The following is an 18,643-nucleotide window of genomic DNA, read 5'->3' as shown; positions in this document are numbered from 1 at the left end:
CGTAATCTGAATACACTCCTTTGTCTCTATTGTTATTAGTACGAAGAGTCTTTCAGGCGTGGTTGATTAATAGATTTTGAGTATAGAACAATAATTGCATGCAGTAGTTAATTTTAGAAAAAATAAAATCGTTTAATAAGTTTGTAATTCCCAAATAAAACAATCGTCTTATTATTATTTACGTAACCGTTGTCTGTTTTTATTAGACGTAGTAAGTCAACACATTCATCTTATAAATATTTCAAATACATCACTTTCCGGTATTCTAAATTGTTCATATAAATAATCTGTATGATTCTAAATAAAAATGCAGTCTCGACATTATTATTTTCATGTTTCATGTGCGGTTGGGTACCAGCTTTTTTATACAGTGTACGTCTCAGAATAAATGACGACAAGAAGACCCAGATGTATTCGAATCAAACCAAACTGCTCTTTTCAGAGCCACCACAGAAACAAAAGAGATTAATGATTTGCTTGCCAATTTTAATAAAGATATGGAAAATTCCTCGCACACATTTTCCCACACACATTCAACTTTTAAACATTCATTCGTCATAGGTCTACACTGTACGTATCCCACCACATCTAAAACACTCTTGCTTCGGCGCGTTATATTACATTATTGTGCCTCATAAAGCACGCAATTCATATTATTACTTTACAAATGAGTATTTACTTTGCAAATGTTCATACATACTATTACTGGCCCCTTAACAATACCACATAGAATAATACTGTATATTTGCCATTACAATACGAGGCAAAAATAAACAAAAGACATTGGTATATTTTTTTTTATTTATTTCAGCGCGGACCACTATAAATCCCATCATGCATCACGGATTCAGATTAAATATTTTTGTGCTTATTAAAATGTTCATAATACCATTACTGGCCCCTTAACAATACCACATAGAATAATATAGTTGTCATTACAATACAAAAAGACACTGATATAATACTTTTTTGACCACATAGAATAATACTGTATATTTGCCATTACAATACGAGGTAAAAATAAACAAAAGACACTGATATATTTTTTTTAAATTTTAGCGGACCACTATAAATCCCATCATACATCACAGATTTCCGATTAAATATTACGAGTACAGCAATCGCGGATACGTTGGGTAGAGGGAAGCTACTGTGAAAATGTGTACATACAATCAGTATACAATCGTAATTGGTAATTGTTTGTTACAGTATAGTACAACACAGAATACCAATTATAGGCCTACGAGTGAAACGTTGTAATAACAGTATATAAAGAGCCTAGGCCCTGTCTAGCCATCATTGTAATATATATTTTTGGAAAAACTTGCGGACAATGATACTGTATTCTGTATATTTTTGTATATGTTTGTAACATTCGTAAGTTTCTAATATACTGTAATGATCGTCCGATCTACGTAGCATAATAATGATACAGTCGATGTACTGGAATTCACCGAAGCTAACGATGTACAGACAGTTTATTTGCGATGTATTACCGTAGCGTTGCTTGCATACTTAATTAGGGCAAGCCCTCTTTTGTCTGGTAATAAACAACATCGTTGGTATCGAGAAATAGGTAGCGGTTCGCGGAGCCTGATTTTTACTCAATGCCGTAATGCTTGGATAAACAGATGTCGTATAGGTCACTTAGTCATTAGTTATTCATTAGCTTATCACTCGCGAGTCCCACGCCAATCACTCTCGTGGCCCACGCGAGGAGATGTAGAAGGTCCTGTAATCAGTACTGTATGTAGAGGATAGAGAACCAAAGTGTATGACCATCTACTGTACACCCTAGTTCCAACATTTTCGTTCAAACTAATGTACCTAACTGTGAACATTCTAAGAAAAAAACATGGGTAATCTATGACTAAACTGCACAACTACATGTCCAGTTATGACTACAGGAGACCTACTGTTACACTCAAGAATGAGAAAGCTGTTTGACAACGGGTCTGACCAAGTTGAAGGGAGAAGCAAGGGTGGCAGAGGCGGATCCAGGATTTGAAAGAAGGGGGAAAATTTTGATTCCTAGATGGCCAGAAATGAGCTTTTCCGACTTCTGAGGTGTCTTTTAATGACCTTTAAGTTATTCAAAATTCAAGGTTTTCCCCCTCTTCAAAATTTTATCTCTTCCTATATATAGAGAAAAAAAATATCAAAGTCATAGGCAATATATTATTATATTCCAACAATATTGAATAGTTGGATACGTAGTCTTCCATGGATCGATGAACCAATAGGCATAAAGAACGCACTTTCGTACATGAATTATTCCGTCGTCAAACCAAAAACAGTGTTTTAAATTTTAATATTGTCCGATCTGCCAACCTATGCAGGTTAGCTTGCCTTTTGTAAGCCAGAACCGTGTAGTACTTTGTTACGTTTCCTCACAGAGGGGGGTTCATCCAAACCCACTGGATCTGCCACTGGGTGGGGTATTCTTTGCACTACGCACTGGGAAATTATGGGTCATAAAAGCTTTTATGGACATTCTACAATAATAATAATAATAAATGGTTGTGGTATTACCAAGTAGACAGTTCTGAAAAGAACTAGTCTTTGTTGTTAAGAGGAGAGTTGTGTCAATCGTTATAATATATAAGTGTAATATTTGTCGTAGGAAAAAAGTGTCTCTGTGCGGGACTTAAACCTGCAGCCTCTCGCTATGAAGGCAAGTGACATATGCCATCCATCACCTGGTAATAGGACTGTTCAGAATAAAACCAATAAATACTCACTGTGTATAGGTTTCATCTTGTTCTCTATTCAAAATGCAAAAATGGATTCAGTTTCATTTGCCAAAATTTTTATGGTTTTATTTTGGTCCAGCTGTTGTATCTAGAAGTTGGTCATAAAATGTAAAAAGTTCATATGCACTTCCTCTCACTTCATTGTCATGTTCTGTTTCCTAATGCTTATTTTACAGTTGTTATGTCACTGTTTATGTCAATACTTTATTTAAGCCTTTATTTAACTCATAAGCCATATGAGATTCTACAAACATAGCAACAGGACATAGACTACCATCCTTGTCATTAGGAGAAAGCAACAACAACTAATATTTATTCAGTCTGGCATATGATTTTCTTTAAACATATATCCTGTGTAATTGCCGATTTGTGTAATTCTAGCAGGTGCATTTGTACTAGATCCTGTATTGATTCCAGTGGTATTGTTTCAATATCTTTCTTCGGTTCTTTATTCTAGTTTGGCAGTGCTGGAAGGGGGGGGGGGGGGATGTGGAAGGGTGGGGGAGTGAATAATTTTTTAGCTTAACACTGTAAGGTTAGGCAACAAAATGAATTGCTTGGATCGGTCTGTCTGTCATTTCAAGGCCACTTAAAAACAAGGCACTTGACAAAGTTTTTACAATTGTAATAAATATACTGAGCATTTACATAAAAATAACAACCACATGGATGTGTTACCCGTTAATTTTGTGATTTTATAAATTAAAATCTCCGGCCTACTAAGAGAAAAAATTTTGGGAGCCCACAACCAAAATTTTACCTTGCCCCTCGCTTGCCCTCCCAGATTTCAGACGCTGGTGCTGCCACTAGTTTTTACCGATATATTTGAATGTTGCAATCTTGTTTACCAACGTGTTTCAAACCATCTTTAGAACATGACACTAAAACCACATGATATAGAGCCTCCAGTTTGCAATAGTATAGGTCTGTTAATCATTCTGCTGGCATGATTAAATAAATAGTGCCAAGCCCTATTAATTTACCCATTGTATTATCAATGGTGCGTATTTCCTATGTATTATAATTGGTGCATATATCCTATCTCGATATAATAGAACATAAATTAGGGAAAGGCTGTGGTCAAACAATGTTTGATTTCCTTAAAATCTGATGATGAGTTAAGCTTAAAACTACAAGGCATCCATTAATATTGGTCATGAGTTGCAGTTTATCATCATGATGTTACGTAAAGGACAGCCAGACAGCCAAGTCAGACAGCATTGTACAACGCGCATCAGAACACATTTCGTTGTCATGTCGGTCTGTGTGAATGTGCGATAGGTTTGCGTTTGGGGACAGTTTAGAATATTAAACATGTTTAATATTCTCCCGACCTAAAGACAGGCTGCATCGTACAACGCTGTCTGAATATTATACTTACGATCTTTAGACAATTTTTAACTTAATCTGTGGTAATACACCATGGTGGTATATAATTACAAAACCATAATTTTGGTCATAATTATTGGACGGCCTAGGTGGCTTGCCAGAATTCATCTGTTATGAACATTTCAGAAGGTTATATTGTAATGACTATGCCTTTCATCATGAGATCGACACAGAGACGACAGAGTATGGCTTTCAGTCATAATAATAATGAGTGAATTATCTCCCATCATCACATTTCTTCTGATGCACGTACAATGAGAGACTATAATAACATTTAATCATAGAGAACAAGTTTCCTACCGTAAAGGTGGAGCAAAACGAAGGTTGCCAAATGAATGGCGCTTATCATATGACAGGTTAACTTGGACGCTTTTTTCTGATGCATTCTGATGTTCTTTAACAACTGATTTATCATCCTGAAGGGGAAAAAAATCACACACGTAGTTAGCATGTGCACACACACACACACATAAAAAAAATTACCATATGACACTTTATATAGTCTTTCATCTTATCATCATGATTTATATGGCAGGTTACAAATACTGTTATGTAACATCTTATGATTTTAAGGGGTGTTTTTGATGTTTGTATTAATGATTATGACAATTTTAATAATAATAATAATTAATAATAATAATAATTGTAATAACAATAATTTATGCAATTTTTTAATATGTTTTTTAACTCTTAAATCAATGTTCTGTCCAAGGAAAAAGATTTTCCATTGTATTTTATGAATGGAACAATTAAAGTTTGATTTGATTACATACATAACACCATGCAAAATAAAAAATGACTACGATAGTTAGTTAATTAACAATTAATAGTTAATTAATAGTTCTCGAGAATACACACACTGTCCCTATTGGGGTTGAAACCTGATCTTGTTCGGTTGATATACTATAAGGCCAAACTTGTATACTCAATTGAATTTTCCCATAGGAAATTTGTTTTCATGGTATTATACACAATGAATAGATAAATCACATAATTCAGTGATATACACACTTGTTCACATCTATAAAACATGTCATCCCTCCGACACCCGACAAACGCCAACTGCATTCTAAAGCAGTTAAGCATAACCATTCTTCTTATAATCTCTGTCAAGAGCTATATTTATACATTTACAGTATTATTCTGCATTCCCTCCTAAATCTATAGTATTAATCAATGTGCCACTGCCAGTAAATCGTAAACATTCTGAATTTCTCAATAATTTTAAATTTAAAAATTGGTACCTTACTGTTATTTTTTAAAACAATCCTTATTGTTGAATACACAATTTATTAGTGCCAAATAAATTTTCATTTCCAAGTTTCAAATTATCCGATAGGTATAAATAACCTAATTTAAAGGGTTTTTAAAAAGATTCTTTTTAGGACTTGGCAAAATTGCCTTTCAAAAATTTATTTTAGCATAGAAGCAAAAAACTGAGGACATTTTACCGTTAGGTTTTAATATGTAACATCAATAGGCGTGAAGCTATTGCTTGGACTTACTTGTATACTTTCTAGTCCCTCGTCCTGGGTGGGTTCAATATTTGTGAAAACTAAGCTTTTTTTCAAGGCCAAATACCTCCACTCCCTAATACTCATAAAGAAGCTTAGTTTGTATGAAAGGGTAAATGAAAAATTGGGGTAAAGGGGCATTCACTTTTGTATGAAAATGAAATTTATATCTTCCATTTCTTTTTCTCATCTGCCATGACCTACAATGGAATGGCTGGACACAAATACATTCAACCCTAATTCAGGGTGGTCTTGGTGTTTGGTCTTTAATTAAGGGTTGCTTTATGTAAACGATTGTTAATTGGTTCTTAAAAAAGTGGCCTCGAATTTAAGGGGGTCTCGGAATTAGAGGGTCTTGAATTAGAGGTTGCCCTGAACTTTGTATGCACATATGTATGTATGTAAATTCAAATACAGTAGAACCCCTCATTTACGTACGGCACGGGCCCAGAGCCGTTCGTAAATTCTGGTATTCGTAAAATCGGGGTTGACCCAAATTCCTATATATTTGCACTGATACTACTTACACTGGCATAAACTAGGCCTAGGCTAGGCCTACAGGCTTACGCAGCTAAGTCTGAGGGGGCCTAGGCCTACAGTTGGCAGCTTCGGTTCTAAGCATTCTGATCCCACTCTAGGCCCTGCACAAATTTGTTTTTATCGGACATTTTTACCTTCTTAAATACCTAGATCGTGGATTTTATTCCAATACAACTTCCATAGATACTTGTTTATTATATATATTGATCATTCAATAAAACAATCAAGCACTTGTTGAATTTTAAAGCTGAAAACGATGTTTGAAAGAGAAGTAAAATTTGTCGCATGCACATGTGTGAAGCCATAAAAAACACTGACTTTGAAGAGGCCCGTTAGAGGGCCTCCTTCACTTGAGAATTACATAGTACTGTATCGTATGGTGTGTTGTGTTGTATGCATGGTAATAACAGGTACAATTCGAGCGGGTTTTTTTTTTTTTTAAATCTTTCGCTTCAATTTTTATGACGTCATCACCTTTATATTACGTTCGTAAAATCGGCAATTCGTAAAATCGGGGTTCGTAAATGAGGGGTTCTACTGTACTAAGTAAGGTCACATACAACCAGAAGCAAGTTCTTTTAGATTCTTATATGTACTATGAAGTAAATTAAATGAAATTAATATAACGCCAATATTTCCAATCATAGTTAAATATTCTAGAATGGAGAATGACGACGTGGAGAGTGAAGCGATAAAAGCATCCACTCATATCAATTAAATGTTGTACAGAACATTAATTACTGTACTGCTGTAATGAGGGAAACAAACTAGATGCTACATTGTACATTTACATTAAGATCTTAATCCAATCAGGGACTTGGTGATAAGCAATTTGAGAATGTTGAAAATTAATACTTAACACTAATGGGAATACAGATTTCTTAATATTGGTTTGTTACATGAAATGCACTTCTGATAATGTTTGACTGATGGTTAAAATCATCTTCATTGCCAAGAGTTGAAAATCTATCTCGGGCAAAGATTAATGGCATTGCTCACAGAACCCTAAACATTTAGCTACTTTAAACACAATAGATTTTGACCTAGATACTGTCTCTAAGGTAATAACCGTGCCTGATCCAGGGGTAGCAAAAGTGAAGGTTACCCCACCATTCACACTTTCCCTCCCCTCTTGGCTGAAGCCTAAAAATGTTAATGGACAATTCTAAAATTCTTTAGATAGTTTATAATGTCTAGCCTACTAGATCCCTAATAATTAAGGGAACATCCCAACTCACCCATTTAATTTTAAGTACAACAAATAGTTCATGATCAATATACAAATGAAGAATTGTGATATCAAAATTTTCAATTTTTTTTACTTCATGACAGATAGTACATCTTTACTATGTCTCATTGAAAGTTTTTGATCCTTTTAAATGTACAATTGAATGTTTTAATTTAACTTCTGTATGCTTCATCGATTCTAAGCTCAAGACAATTTTTTCCGGGATTATTAAATTATATAGAAGAAACCCCTAATTTTAATTATTTCATATCCAATCGCTTTGGACTTTTACTCGGCAACCCTGCAATGCTATGTAAAGTATAAACAAATCCCTCACGATTTTTCTGATTGAATTAATAATACAGATATAATTTATTGGGTATGATAAAGAATTTATTCAAGTTTACAAAGTAAATCCTTACTGTAAATATTGGTAAATTACCTACATCCATTTTAATTACCTTGTGTGCTCGTTTTATGACTTTAGTAATCATAATAAATTTATGGTTATATAGTGCACAATTCTTAAAGCCTCTGTGAATTTAATAATAAGATCTTCTGAATTGGATTGGATTTGGTATTGGATTGGATTTCTTCAGAGTGAACACTGAACACACTTATATGATCCTCAATTGAAAATGTTGAAGACTTATTTCCAGTAGGGTCTTATTTATTTATTTATTACTATTTTTAAAGAGGATGACTGAGAATGGGGCAGTACACTGGGCAAAATCTTTTTTTTTTTAACTCGGCCTCTATCTATTATCATTTCAATGCAGTGCCTTATATTCCTAGTTAAATGTCATTTATGAATCTATAAATTACCATATATATTCACAAAAATAAATTGATATCATATTAAAAAAACCAAAAAAAAATAAATACAAATGAATGACAAAACTACTGTATACATTATATCAAATTGATGGAAAGCAAATTATTGAATATAAATGACATCTTTCACAGAACAATGAAGCATATAATTTAAGACAGTTTCACTTCATTTAACTTCAAATTCTGAGGATAAATGAGGTATAAATGACAACTGATAGCCAATAGCATGTTATCATTTAATAAGTCATAAAAAAACAGATGTAAAACATGTATAATGGCAGCATGGATATTAAGATTTCAGTTTCTATTAAAAAATACATCTTTTGCAGCTGCAGGCTAAACTGTTGCATTCTTTTACAAAATACTATCTATAAGAAATTAATCTTTAGATTAATCCTGGATTTGATTTATTTCATAATATTTCCATCATTTATTTTATAAAATTGTTATCATTTATTTTGTATAACTTCTGCTTTTTTCAGTATTATTTGTTTTTATCAGTGGAAAAGCCTCCAAAGCTTCCAGTGGGAATAGCCCCATGTACCACCACAATAGGTGGCTTGAGCCTCCCCCAACCTTGGATATCCTTGCATAACCAGCATTCTCTCCTGGCAAAAAAAACAAAAAAAACAAAAAAAAACTTGGATCCAGCAATGTTTATAGAGTACATCATTAATCTTTATAACATAGATTGTCCTGCTAAAGTTTTGACTTTAAAAACATGATACCCTTAAAAGGTATAAATTTAGTTAAGTTGAAATTAAAGAAGCTATATAGATATATCCATATGATACTACATGGATGCGAGACTAGGATTATCTACAACATTTTTTAAGTCAAACAAACATTTGACTAAAATCATCATTAAATAACTCAGGATAAATGTGGGCTACTATAATAGATCTATAGTATTCTAAACTTCAACAATATTGATTGTGGCACTGTATAATTTGGAAAGGCCCCAAAAATTCAGTAAAAAAAAATTGCTCATTTGAAAGCACCAAATAAATCTAACTAGAAATAACTATTCACTGACTTAAACTGATAAACTATACAGACAAATTAAGGGTTTATGTAAAGAATACTTATAGACGTATCATGGAGGTATTATAGTATGAATGACATATTATCTTAGATTTTTTTTTGTGAAACCGATATTTCTTTCAACTTCAATTGATAGCTAAACTATTTAAAATATGCAAAGGACATCATACACACTTGTCTTTTTTTTTAATGAGAACACGTTGTATTAGAACACTGAAGCTGAATTTAAAGAATAAGAATAAAACAAGAAATAATTGAGGCTGAGGTAAAATGTCAAATGAGGTTTGCATTAATCATTCAATAAAAAACCAACAAATCAAAGTAGTTACATATATTTTATTAATGTTTAAAAGGGTTTATCTATGTCCTCTATAAATACAGAACAGTAATATGCTGCTACAATAATAATTTTCTATCTTTGAAAAGTGTGTAAAATAAGAAAAAAAAAAAACGTTTTGGCCCAAATCAAGAAAACTGAGCCTTTGCAAAATATGTTACTGTTCTTATATAAAAAAAGTGTAGTGGATGTATTGTGCAAGTCTCTTACCATAACAAACTCAACAAGCATAGCACAAAAGAAAGCAAATTAAAGCCTTCAATACCACATCATTATAAAGCACTAGTCAATGATGTAGCCTACAATTATGCATGCCTTAAACTTGCCAGTTTACCATCACTGTCTGAATATCATACATTACTCAAAAAAAAAAAAAACATAATATGTTTTTGAGTTCCCTCACTATCTTTTAACTAGCCCGCCAGAAGTTTCATATAATGGAATGTCTTACCTGTTTATTGCACGTATTAGGCTTGCAAGACATGCTCTCCTCTAAAATTCCACCATACAACTACGAGCACAAGACGTTACCACTGTAATAACACAAAGAATCGCATTACTGTAATGAGTTTGTATGATGACGCCATATTGGCAAAGATAGAATCATCGCAACGGACAATCACCGTAAATTCATCGGCACTCTGTTATTTTCATGACGAACATGATTTTCTGATAATTTATGTGATTAGGTGATAAATCCAAAATAATAATAGAATTTCTTTATACTTGTTCGAGATTACTGAACCTAGGAAACGAATGACTGATGAGTCAAGATAAAATCCTCCTGTCCATACAAATCCTCCTACTATCGTTTTATGTCTACAATTTGTTCTACTGCACAAGGAACACAGTTCAGCAACTACCCCCTAGGGTTTGAGAACTAATGCTTTGCTCTTTACATCACTATTTTACTGCCAGGTAAACAAGGACTGGTAGGCAATATCTGATCTGAAACAAGGTAAAAAAAAAAAAGAGAAGGAGAAAAAAAAGAGATGATTCACCTACAGCAAATTTGCTTATTAATGTTTTTACCGATGAAACATAATGAAAATTATATTACGCTTGTATAGGCTAACATCAAAAGTTGACATCAATTTTTCAAGAATTCTGATAAATTACAGGTATTTTTTTTTTGTTTTTTTGGTAATTATATCTAGGGTTTTTTTTTTTAACAGAGCAAGTCCAAATTAAACAGGTAGATTAGAGAGAATGGAAGCTTGGCTGTCATTCTATAGCTATTATTCATTGGCCATAAAACAGAAAGACAAAGTAAAAAAAAAAAAAGAGCATGGCAGATTTAGGGAGGGGACATATAGAGGACATGTGTCCCCCGGTTTCGCCATTGTTGTCTTTTATTTTTTAACGGAAAAAAATCCTAAATGGCATACAAATACTAAATGTTTCAGTATTTAGCATATACAGAATATGAATCATACCATTATTAGATACTTATTAATGATAATAATAATAGTTCATTAATATATAATATATATATAATATATAATATAGATTAAAAGGCATCTAGGGTTTTTTTTTTTTAACAGAGCAAGTCCAAATTAAACAGGTAGATTAGAGAGAATGGAAGCTTGGCTGTCATTCTATAGCTATTATTCATTGGCCATAAAACAGAAAGACAAAGTAAAAAAAAAAAAAGAGCATGGCAGATTTAGGGAGGGGACATATAGAGGACATGTGTCCCCCGGTTTCGCCATTGTTGTCTTTTATTTTTTAACGGAAAAAAATCCTAAATGTTTCAGTATTTAGCATATACAGAATATGAATCATACCATTATTAGATACTTATTAATGATAATAATAATAGTTCATTAATATATAATATATATATAATATATAATATATATATATAATATATATATATAAAATAATATATAAGTCAGCAAGCTCTCAATGCGCTGTACATAAAAAATGGAATAAGGATGTCATGTTAAATTAATGAAGAACTTGATGGGAAAAAAAAGTTTTTAGCTTGGTTTTAAAAGAGTTGAAAGTAACACACTGTCTGATGGAAATGGGTATGGAGTTCCACAAAGTTGAAGCTGCGACAGTAAAAGCTCTCCAACTATATGTGGATGTTCTAGTCACTGGAACAACGAGCTGACATTATATTATCTGTATAATTATATTACGTCTATGGCTGTATGAAAGTGGTACTGCCTCATTTCAAAAATTTAGATCTCTTCCTTGAAGATTATGTGTAGTACTTTAAAGAATATAATATGAAAAAGTGGAATTCCATTCCTTAAGTATGTACAGTTTAGTCTAATGAGATGGACCTTGATTTTCGGGGATCCCCATAGCCCTAAAAGAAGTCCCCCATCTTAAAATTTGTGTAACTTGGAACCTGTGAGACCTAGACACCGTGTTCACGCACAACAGCCCAAATATCTCAGAGAATACATGAACATTACTGTGTTCTTTAAATTGAATGTGTTTACCCATACACAATGAAAATTAATCTGCGCATGCATATAGGTGAAAACGTTTGATGCGCGCAATAAAATTCGTCTACTGGAAAACAGCCTTTAGGCCTATGATTCTTCTTCTACTTCCTCTACCTGAGCCATTTTTATTTTTCAGGACAGATATAATAATCATCTAGGAATTATCCTAATCCTACAGTATGCATTATAATGACCTATCGTTAAAATTGGATGGACCGATGCACTTGCATGCCACCAATAGTCTATTTGAGAGCGTCTAAATCACAATGCGCTTAAGATTTATAATTTCATAAATGGGGTATTATGTATTATAAGTACACTAAATAGACCTAAAATTATTTAAAATTAGTAAACCTCTCCTTCCAGTACTCCTCTGAAAACTAGCTTTGCTGATTAAGACTATATCCTTGGTGAATGGTGAATAAACCACCAAGAAAGAAATGCTACTTTCTGGCTTTAATGACCATTTGATTACAATACAGTATATGGGCATGATTGAAACCTGTAATGTATTTCTTGACATACTCTGTTTTTAAAGGATATATCCCTTTTGAAGAAAAATATATTTTAAAACTTAAATCAAATCCAATACATCTTGACAGCAGCCAAGCATTCATCATTTTAATAGAAAATTGGATGACTACAGTGCAAGTGAACACAAAGTCTACAAATGAATGATGCTTGGTATACTAATATTATACGGTAATATGTATGCTCAATTTATGCATGATCAATTTAAATGCATATAATTAATGAGTAATTCAATTAACTTCTGTTTAATTTGATATTTTCAGATACCCGATTCATTTAAGAAAAACACATTATACTTTTAATGATATTTTCTAGTTAAATTGATATGAAGTACTATAGAATATCTCTTTATGAACACGAATCAAAACCACACGAGAAAAACCAATTAGAAGTGACGTGTAGAGAGCACCCTTCAGTGGAGTCCATTTCTGAACAGTCATCAGAATTAAAATGAAGTCCAGTAATTTCATAGAAAAACTCGCACCTGAGGCTGAATATTTAGTGTAAAATAAAATATTTACTGTACTTGCAAAAATATATCTATAAAACTGGATAACAATTTCAACATTAGTATGATTTATAGGTAATATTTTATTTCTCAACCAAATGTTCTTTTGGTTCCCAGTCTTATTTATGAAATACTTGTGTTCTTTCTTTGATGCTTGCAGAACTTCATGGATTGCTGTTAATATGCAACAAACATGTAATTTGGAAAATGCTCCTGGGAAGCCTAAATCTACAGATTTCAAATAATCTTGTATATCATATTATATGTGGCAAAGAAAAGTCAAACCAGTTACTCGTTGCAAAAATCGATTTTTAGATATTAATACAGGGTCAAAAACAGTAAAATTAGCTATAAAATAGTAAATGAATCATTTAACTCCAACATTTCGATATAAAGTTATAGGAGTTTAAACATACAGCTGTTTAAAAAACAATATTTGAGAAATCAGCCTTTAAAGTTTATGATTTTGGTCATTTCTCACCAAATCGTTAAAAATTGCTGTTTTAACATTGAAAATGGGGGAAAAACAGCATAGCATGATATATAGGTATATAAATAGGTATGACAACAGCTGCGTTCTTACTGTTGGAAATGAGGTTATATTATTGAAAATTGCTCTTTTTCAATTTTATTTTTCTTACCATTATTCTTAACTGTTTTCAATAAAATTTATATCAAAAGAAAGAATGTCTCCCTTATCATTTAATGTTGTTATTTTACTTTTATCATGTACCATTCATTCTGTACGACCGCCGAAGCACGGCACACTTTTCGCTGTTCCATTTCGCGTCAGCCCATCGCTGCAGGGATTTTTAGCGGGGTCTAGTTATTTTAAACGCTCCAGCGGCTTTCCCGGTCAAGAGTTCATGTACAAAACTGACGTCATTTGATAGCTGTTGTTGTATGCTTCAAAACCGTATAAAAATCTTTGTTCGTACTGGGCTAGAAATCGGTATAAAATGCGTTTCTAAAGTTTACGTCTAAATTTTAAACAGTTATAATCAAAGTTAATAATAGATTTTTACATCCTAGTATAGGTAATTTTATAAACATCAATTTAATTTTAATACATAAGTAGAAAATATAACCCCTCTTGGGAAGTGCGCAAGCGCGATTTAACAAGCAGGAAGTTCATGACCTGAGTGGTGAGGCATCAACTGCGACACAGCTCGCCGCCAGTGAGCCATGTGATTGTGGGAGCAATCTAGTGTTAGTAGGGCCTAGTAGGTGCAATTCTAAGGCTCCATTCCAGGTAATAACTATTTAAATCACCAGTATATAAAGCAGTATCTAGGCTAAGTTGTTTGATTACCAGTTTAATGAATTAACTCGAACAATGTGTATTTAGCCTAGGCCTTAGACGATGTATTATTAACTACTCAAAAGGTAGGGTACCCGTTTTATTATAATGGAACGACCGTTAAGCTATGGCGAATTAAGTACTGTATTGAAAAATGGAGTGGTAGGGGATTAGGTGAGATAAGATGTTGGTATTCTTGATTTTCATTTAAATGATGATAATAATGTTCATTATTGTTCATAAAGGTAATAATGCACCAAAATTTAAATAAGTGAGAAAATTTCAATTTTGGATGTTGGGACAATGGTCATTTTTGCTCATTTTTGTATTTTCATTTCCCCATACCTCAAAATTTAAGAGTCTGTGCTAACTGAAAAAAATTAAGTGTATAGCCTGTAACTAGTGCTTGAAGAAAATACAGAAGAAACAGTGTGTAACTTGTTACTTTTGGTGTACGTGGGTCACAAACATTGCTGAAACGCTTATTTTGACGCCAATGCTGTCTGTATAGTTGTACATAATGTGATTTTCAAGATGGTAATTTTTCAAAATGGTTGATATTTAACGGGTGTGTGAATGATATGTGACAATAAATATAAAATATAACACATTTAACCCAATTTGTAGTACAAATTCTCATTTATTTTAGTTTATGTGATGTGTCAAAGTGTAAGAAAATTGATATTATAAGAAATTCAAAAAAATTACTCTGTCCCTCATCTTGGTAAAATAAAAAAATTGTTCATAAAATGAAAAGTATTCAGCCGATTTGCTTTTTTTTTGTCTCTTTATGAATAAAATAGAATTAGACATATCTAGACATAAGAAAAAAATCACTTGTGATACCTACAGTAATATAAAGTTAATTTTAAAAATGTTGACATTCCAGCATGTTTGGCCATTATCTTTGAAACAGGATTTGCGACAAGTGACTGGTTCGGCTTGTCTTTGAACCATATAGAAAACCAGATTTCCTAAAGCATTCGTAGAATAGGCAAGAGTGAAATTATAAATTTATGGTCAACAAACTATAGACACATACTGAACTCATTCAATCAACCTACTAATCACTGATTAATTGATTAATAATTAATTGACAATGTTGTTATACTAAACTTCATAATTTCTTATAATTTCATTAACTGAATATTGATTGAAAAATCTTTTTTTTTTATTATTAACAACAAATTTCATATACTCATATTTATTGTGATTTCTGAACAATTGCAATGATGTGATTCTGAAGATAGTTTATTAATAGTTGGTGTTGTTTACAAATTAATTCAAGTCCCATGGAAGTGAAACTATTTTAATTTACTCATTTTCATGATATGTCCCCACGGCATAGCAGGAAACATTCTCCTGTGTTCCATTTCAATTGACTTAAAGAAAGATGACGTTCACATTGACGTCATATTGCAGCAAAACAGTCGTTTCACTGAATGCTCGCATTGCAGCAACTTTTAGCTATAGACCATACATGTTCTAAGTATAAACACTCGTTTACCATCTGGCAAATTGAAATGCCAACCTGGTTTTACAATCATTCCTTAAAGTGAGTATTAGTATTGATTGATTACATTAGTTAATAGGTATATGACAGCATTTTCTCAACAACACCACCAAACAACGTACATTAAAAGAAACAATGGCGATAATGTCAACAATTATAATAATATAAATAACATTAACAACAGCATCGATAATATAAACAAAACAATTGAATAATAACAATAAGTATATTCCTAACAATAAAATTAGGAGTAATATTAACAATAAAAATACCATGCGATTAATAAAAATAATTATATTATGTGTCTTTTTTTAGTCAAGGAATCCACAATATGCACTTTATCCAACACAAATTTTCTGATAAAAAAAGCCACAGTTTGCGAACTCTACATGGACTGCAATGAAGATACTTCCTTGTTTGCAATACAAGACATCTGTAATTGATCCTCATTTCTGTTTGTACACTCATCAATCACAGTAAACCTGGTTATTAATGGTCAAAATCACTACAACTAAAGTATTCTTCTGCTACAGTATCCATTTCATAGGTACTTTTTTATACACCCAGCATAAAGAATCTGTATGAAATGCAGTACAGTATTGTAGGAAATTACCATGCCTTTCCACTGCAATTAGTATGATGCTAATACTTACTTAATGTTCACTCAAAGCTGGATAAGGTTGCAACCAGCGGTTGAAGGCTTTGCGCATGCCTGCAGAGGCATTGTTTTCTTTTTTTTGGGAGGGGGGGGGGAGAAAGGGGCGTGGGAAAAATTAATGTTTTCTTTTGCTTTATTCTGACAACCACTCTTGGGATATAGTATGCTGAACCCCTAATGAACATTTAAATTTGCATTCATATCGGATCAAAATCAAAATTCGGACCGCACGTTTCCGATGCGCTGAATGTCAATGTTGCTATTTTTACACACTGATTTGATTTTCTGAGTAGTTCAGTAGCTCTTCTGATCCAAAAATTTTGATTTGGTGTGATCACTGACGTTCAGCACATTGGAAACACACGGTCCGAATTTTGATTTTGATCCGAACGCAAGTTTAGCCTGGTCAAGTGTCAAATCATCATTCTTGTGCCAGTTACGTACTTGAAAGGAACTTCACTCTAATTAGCTCGCCCTTCAGCTGAGGTGTTAAGCCGTCGGTCTAGCCTGGGTTCCAGGCCCTAATTTTAGGTTACTCACTCTTTATTGCACTTAGTGCGCGCCATACCTAATTTAATTGGCGTCCTATACTCGATTTCTTTTTATTCGAATTAGGGCCTGGGCAAACGATTCATGCGTACGATTTCCCACATCAAATTTGATGTGGGATATTGTATGCATGACTGATTTTGTAAATCATGTGATTGGCTAACTTCACTGCATATTAATCAATCTTGGTAAATTTTCAAAATTGAAGATGCAGATGTCTCGACTAGAACAAGCTAACCAGCTCCCTTTTGGCTACCTATACTTGAATTAAAATAGTTGGTACTGTATATAGTTCTGGCCTGCTGAGAACGACATGGACTGACAACATAGGCTATACTTAGGAACCTTGCTCCTGCTAGCTGCTACACAGATTTAAGCCTTTAGGGTAGAATATTGTTAAAAAGGTAGGCCTCTGTAAGTAAGAACTTAAAAATACGCCAAGCCTCTACTAGTCTAGGCCTACTACTCCTGACTCTAGACGAGGCCTGAGCCATCCTCCTGGAAAGTTAAAGTTTTGCTGTATTTGTATGGTATGCCATCTAGTCTAGCTTAATTGTTTTTGCCATTGCCAAAATTAGTCTTACTAGGGTCTATTCTAAATATTTTAGGCCCGTTTTATTAGGCAGGACTATTGAAATTTCGTGGCTCCAAAAATATGAACATTTGATTGGTTGAAATTGTTTATTTCGGTCCGCCCATTTATCCAAATACGAAATATAAGATTACGTCATTCTTTTGGCATCCTGGTGCCTGATTTCAGTGTTTTACAAGTCGCTTATTCCGTCTCTAAATTAACTTTCTCGTTGGTGGCGCTGTCCAGAAGCAGAAAAATAATAAAAAGCGCTGTCCAGAATGAGAAAAATAATAAAAAATAAGAGACTTGTGGCAAGTCTACCGTCGGTCATGTGTACAAACCAGGTAATGGCTCTATCCACAAAAAACAACTTCAAGTTCAAGTTTTTCTTTATTGTCACATAGAATGTTCACATGAAACTCTTTTCCCAAGGTTCAACATACATATAAATAAACTAATAAGCTAAAAATACTGTAGCTAAAAGGTGTTGAAATACAGGATAAAATTGATTAGTCAATTTTTAAAAATATACATCGTTATTCAGAAAATAAAATGACTGTCTCCTGGTGTATTGATAAATTTACTTCCTTTAATATCTGAGTATATGTACATCTATGATATGCTGCGTCATTTAAAAAGATTTCCGCTCTACGTAAAGATTTGCTAATGGCAATCCTAGCCCATCTGACAAACTATATATAAACCAAATTAATCAATCAGAGGGATATTCCACCATAGTGACAAGCGTGGGCTTGTAACAGCTCATTTTATCATCCTTCCATAAAAATATTAATAATATTTTTGGCATATTTTTGTTTGCTTTGAATATTTTTAGTTAAATAAAAAGTAAAATATTGTTGGTCCCTTACTGTAGATAATTGCTTTGTGCATGGAGGGAAAAAAACTTCA

General features: G+C 32.9%; 1 protein-coding gene across 2 annotated transcripts in view; it reads right to left on the bottom strand.

Moving 5' to 3' along the window:
• The window catches only part of LOC117124229 (tumor protein p53-inducible protein 11-like), an 84,483-nt gene that overhangs the window by 55,651 nt on the left and 10,189 nt on the right, over window positions 1-18,643 (bottom strand). Inside the window, exons 2-3 of one of the 2 annotated variants that reach the window (XM_033270377.1) lie at window positions 10,091-10,172; window positions 4,443-4,558 (exon numbers count right to left, since the gene is read on the bottom strand). In XM_033270377.1, the coding sequence (XP_033126268.1) occupies window positions 4,443-4,558; window positions 10,091-10,123 (149 nt within the window). In that variant the 5' untranslated portion in view covers window positions 10,124-10,172. Of the gene's footprint in view, window positions 1-4,442; window positions 4,559-10,090; window positions 10,173-18,643 lie in introns of those variants that run through there. The other variant, XM_033270378.1, reaches the window with a different exon arrangement.

Source organism: Anneissia japonica, unplaced genomic scaffold (assembly GCF_011630105.1).
Source record: "Anneissia japonica isolate Jap-2015-1 unplaced genomic scaffold, ASM1163010v1 scaffold287716_len795978_cov209, whole genome shotgun sequence".
NCBI lineage: Eukaryota > Metazoa > Echinodermata > Crinoidea > Comatulida > Comatulidae > Anneissia > Anneissia japonica.
The sequence above is the reverse complement of the archived record's forward strand: the minus strand, read 5'-3'. Positions and strand labels throughout refer to the sequence as shown.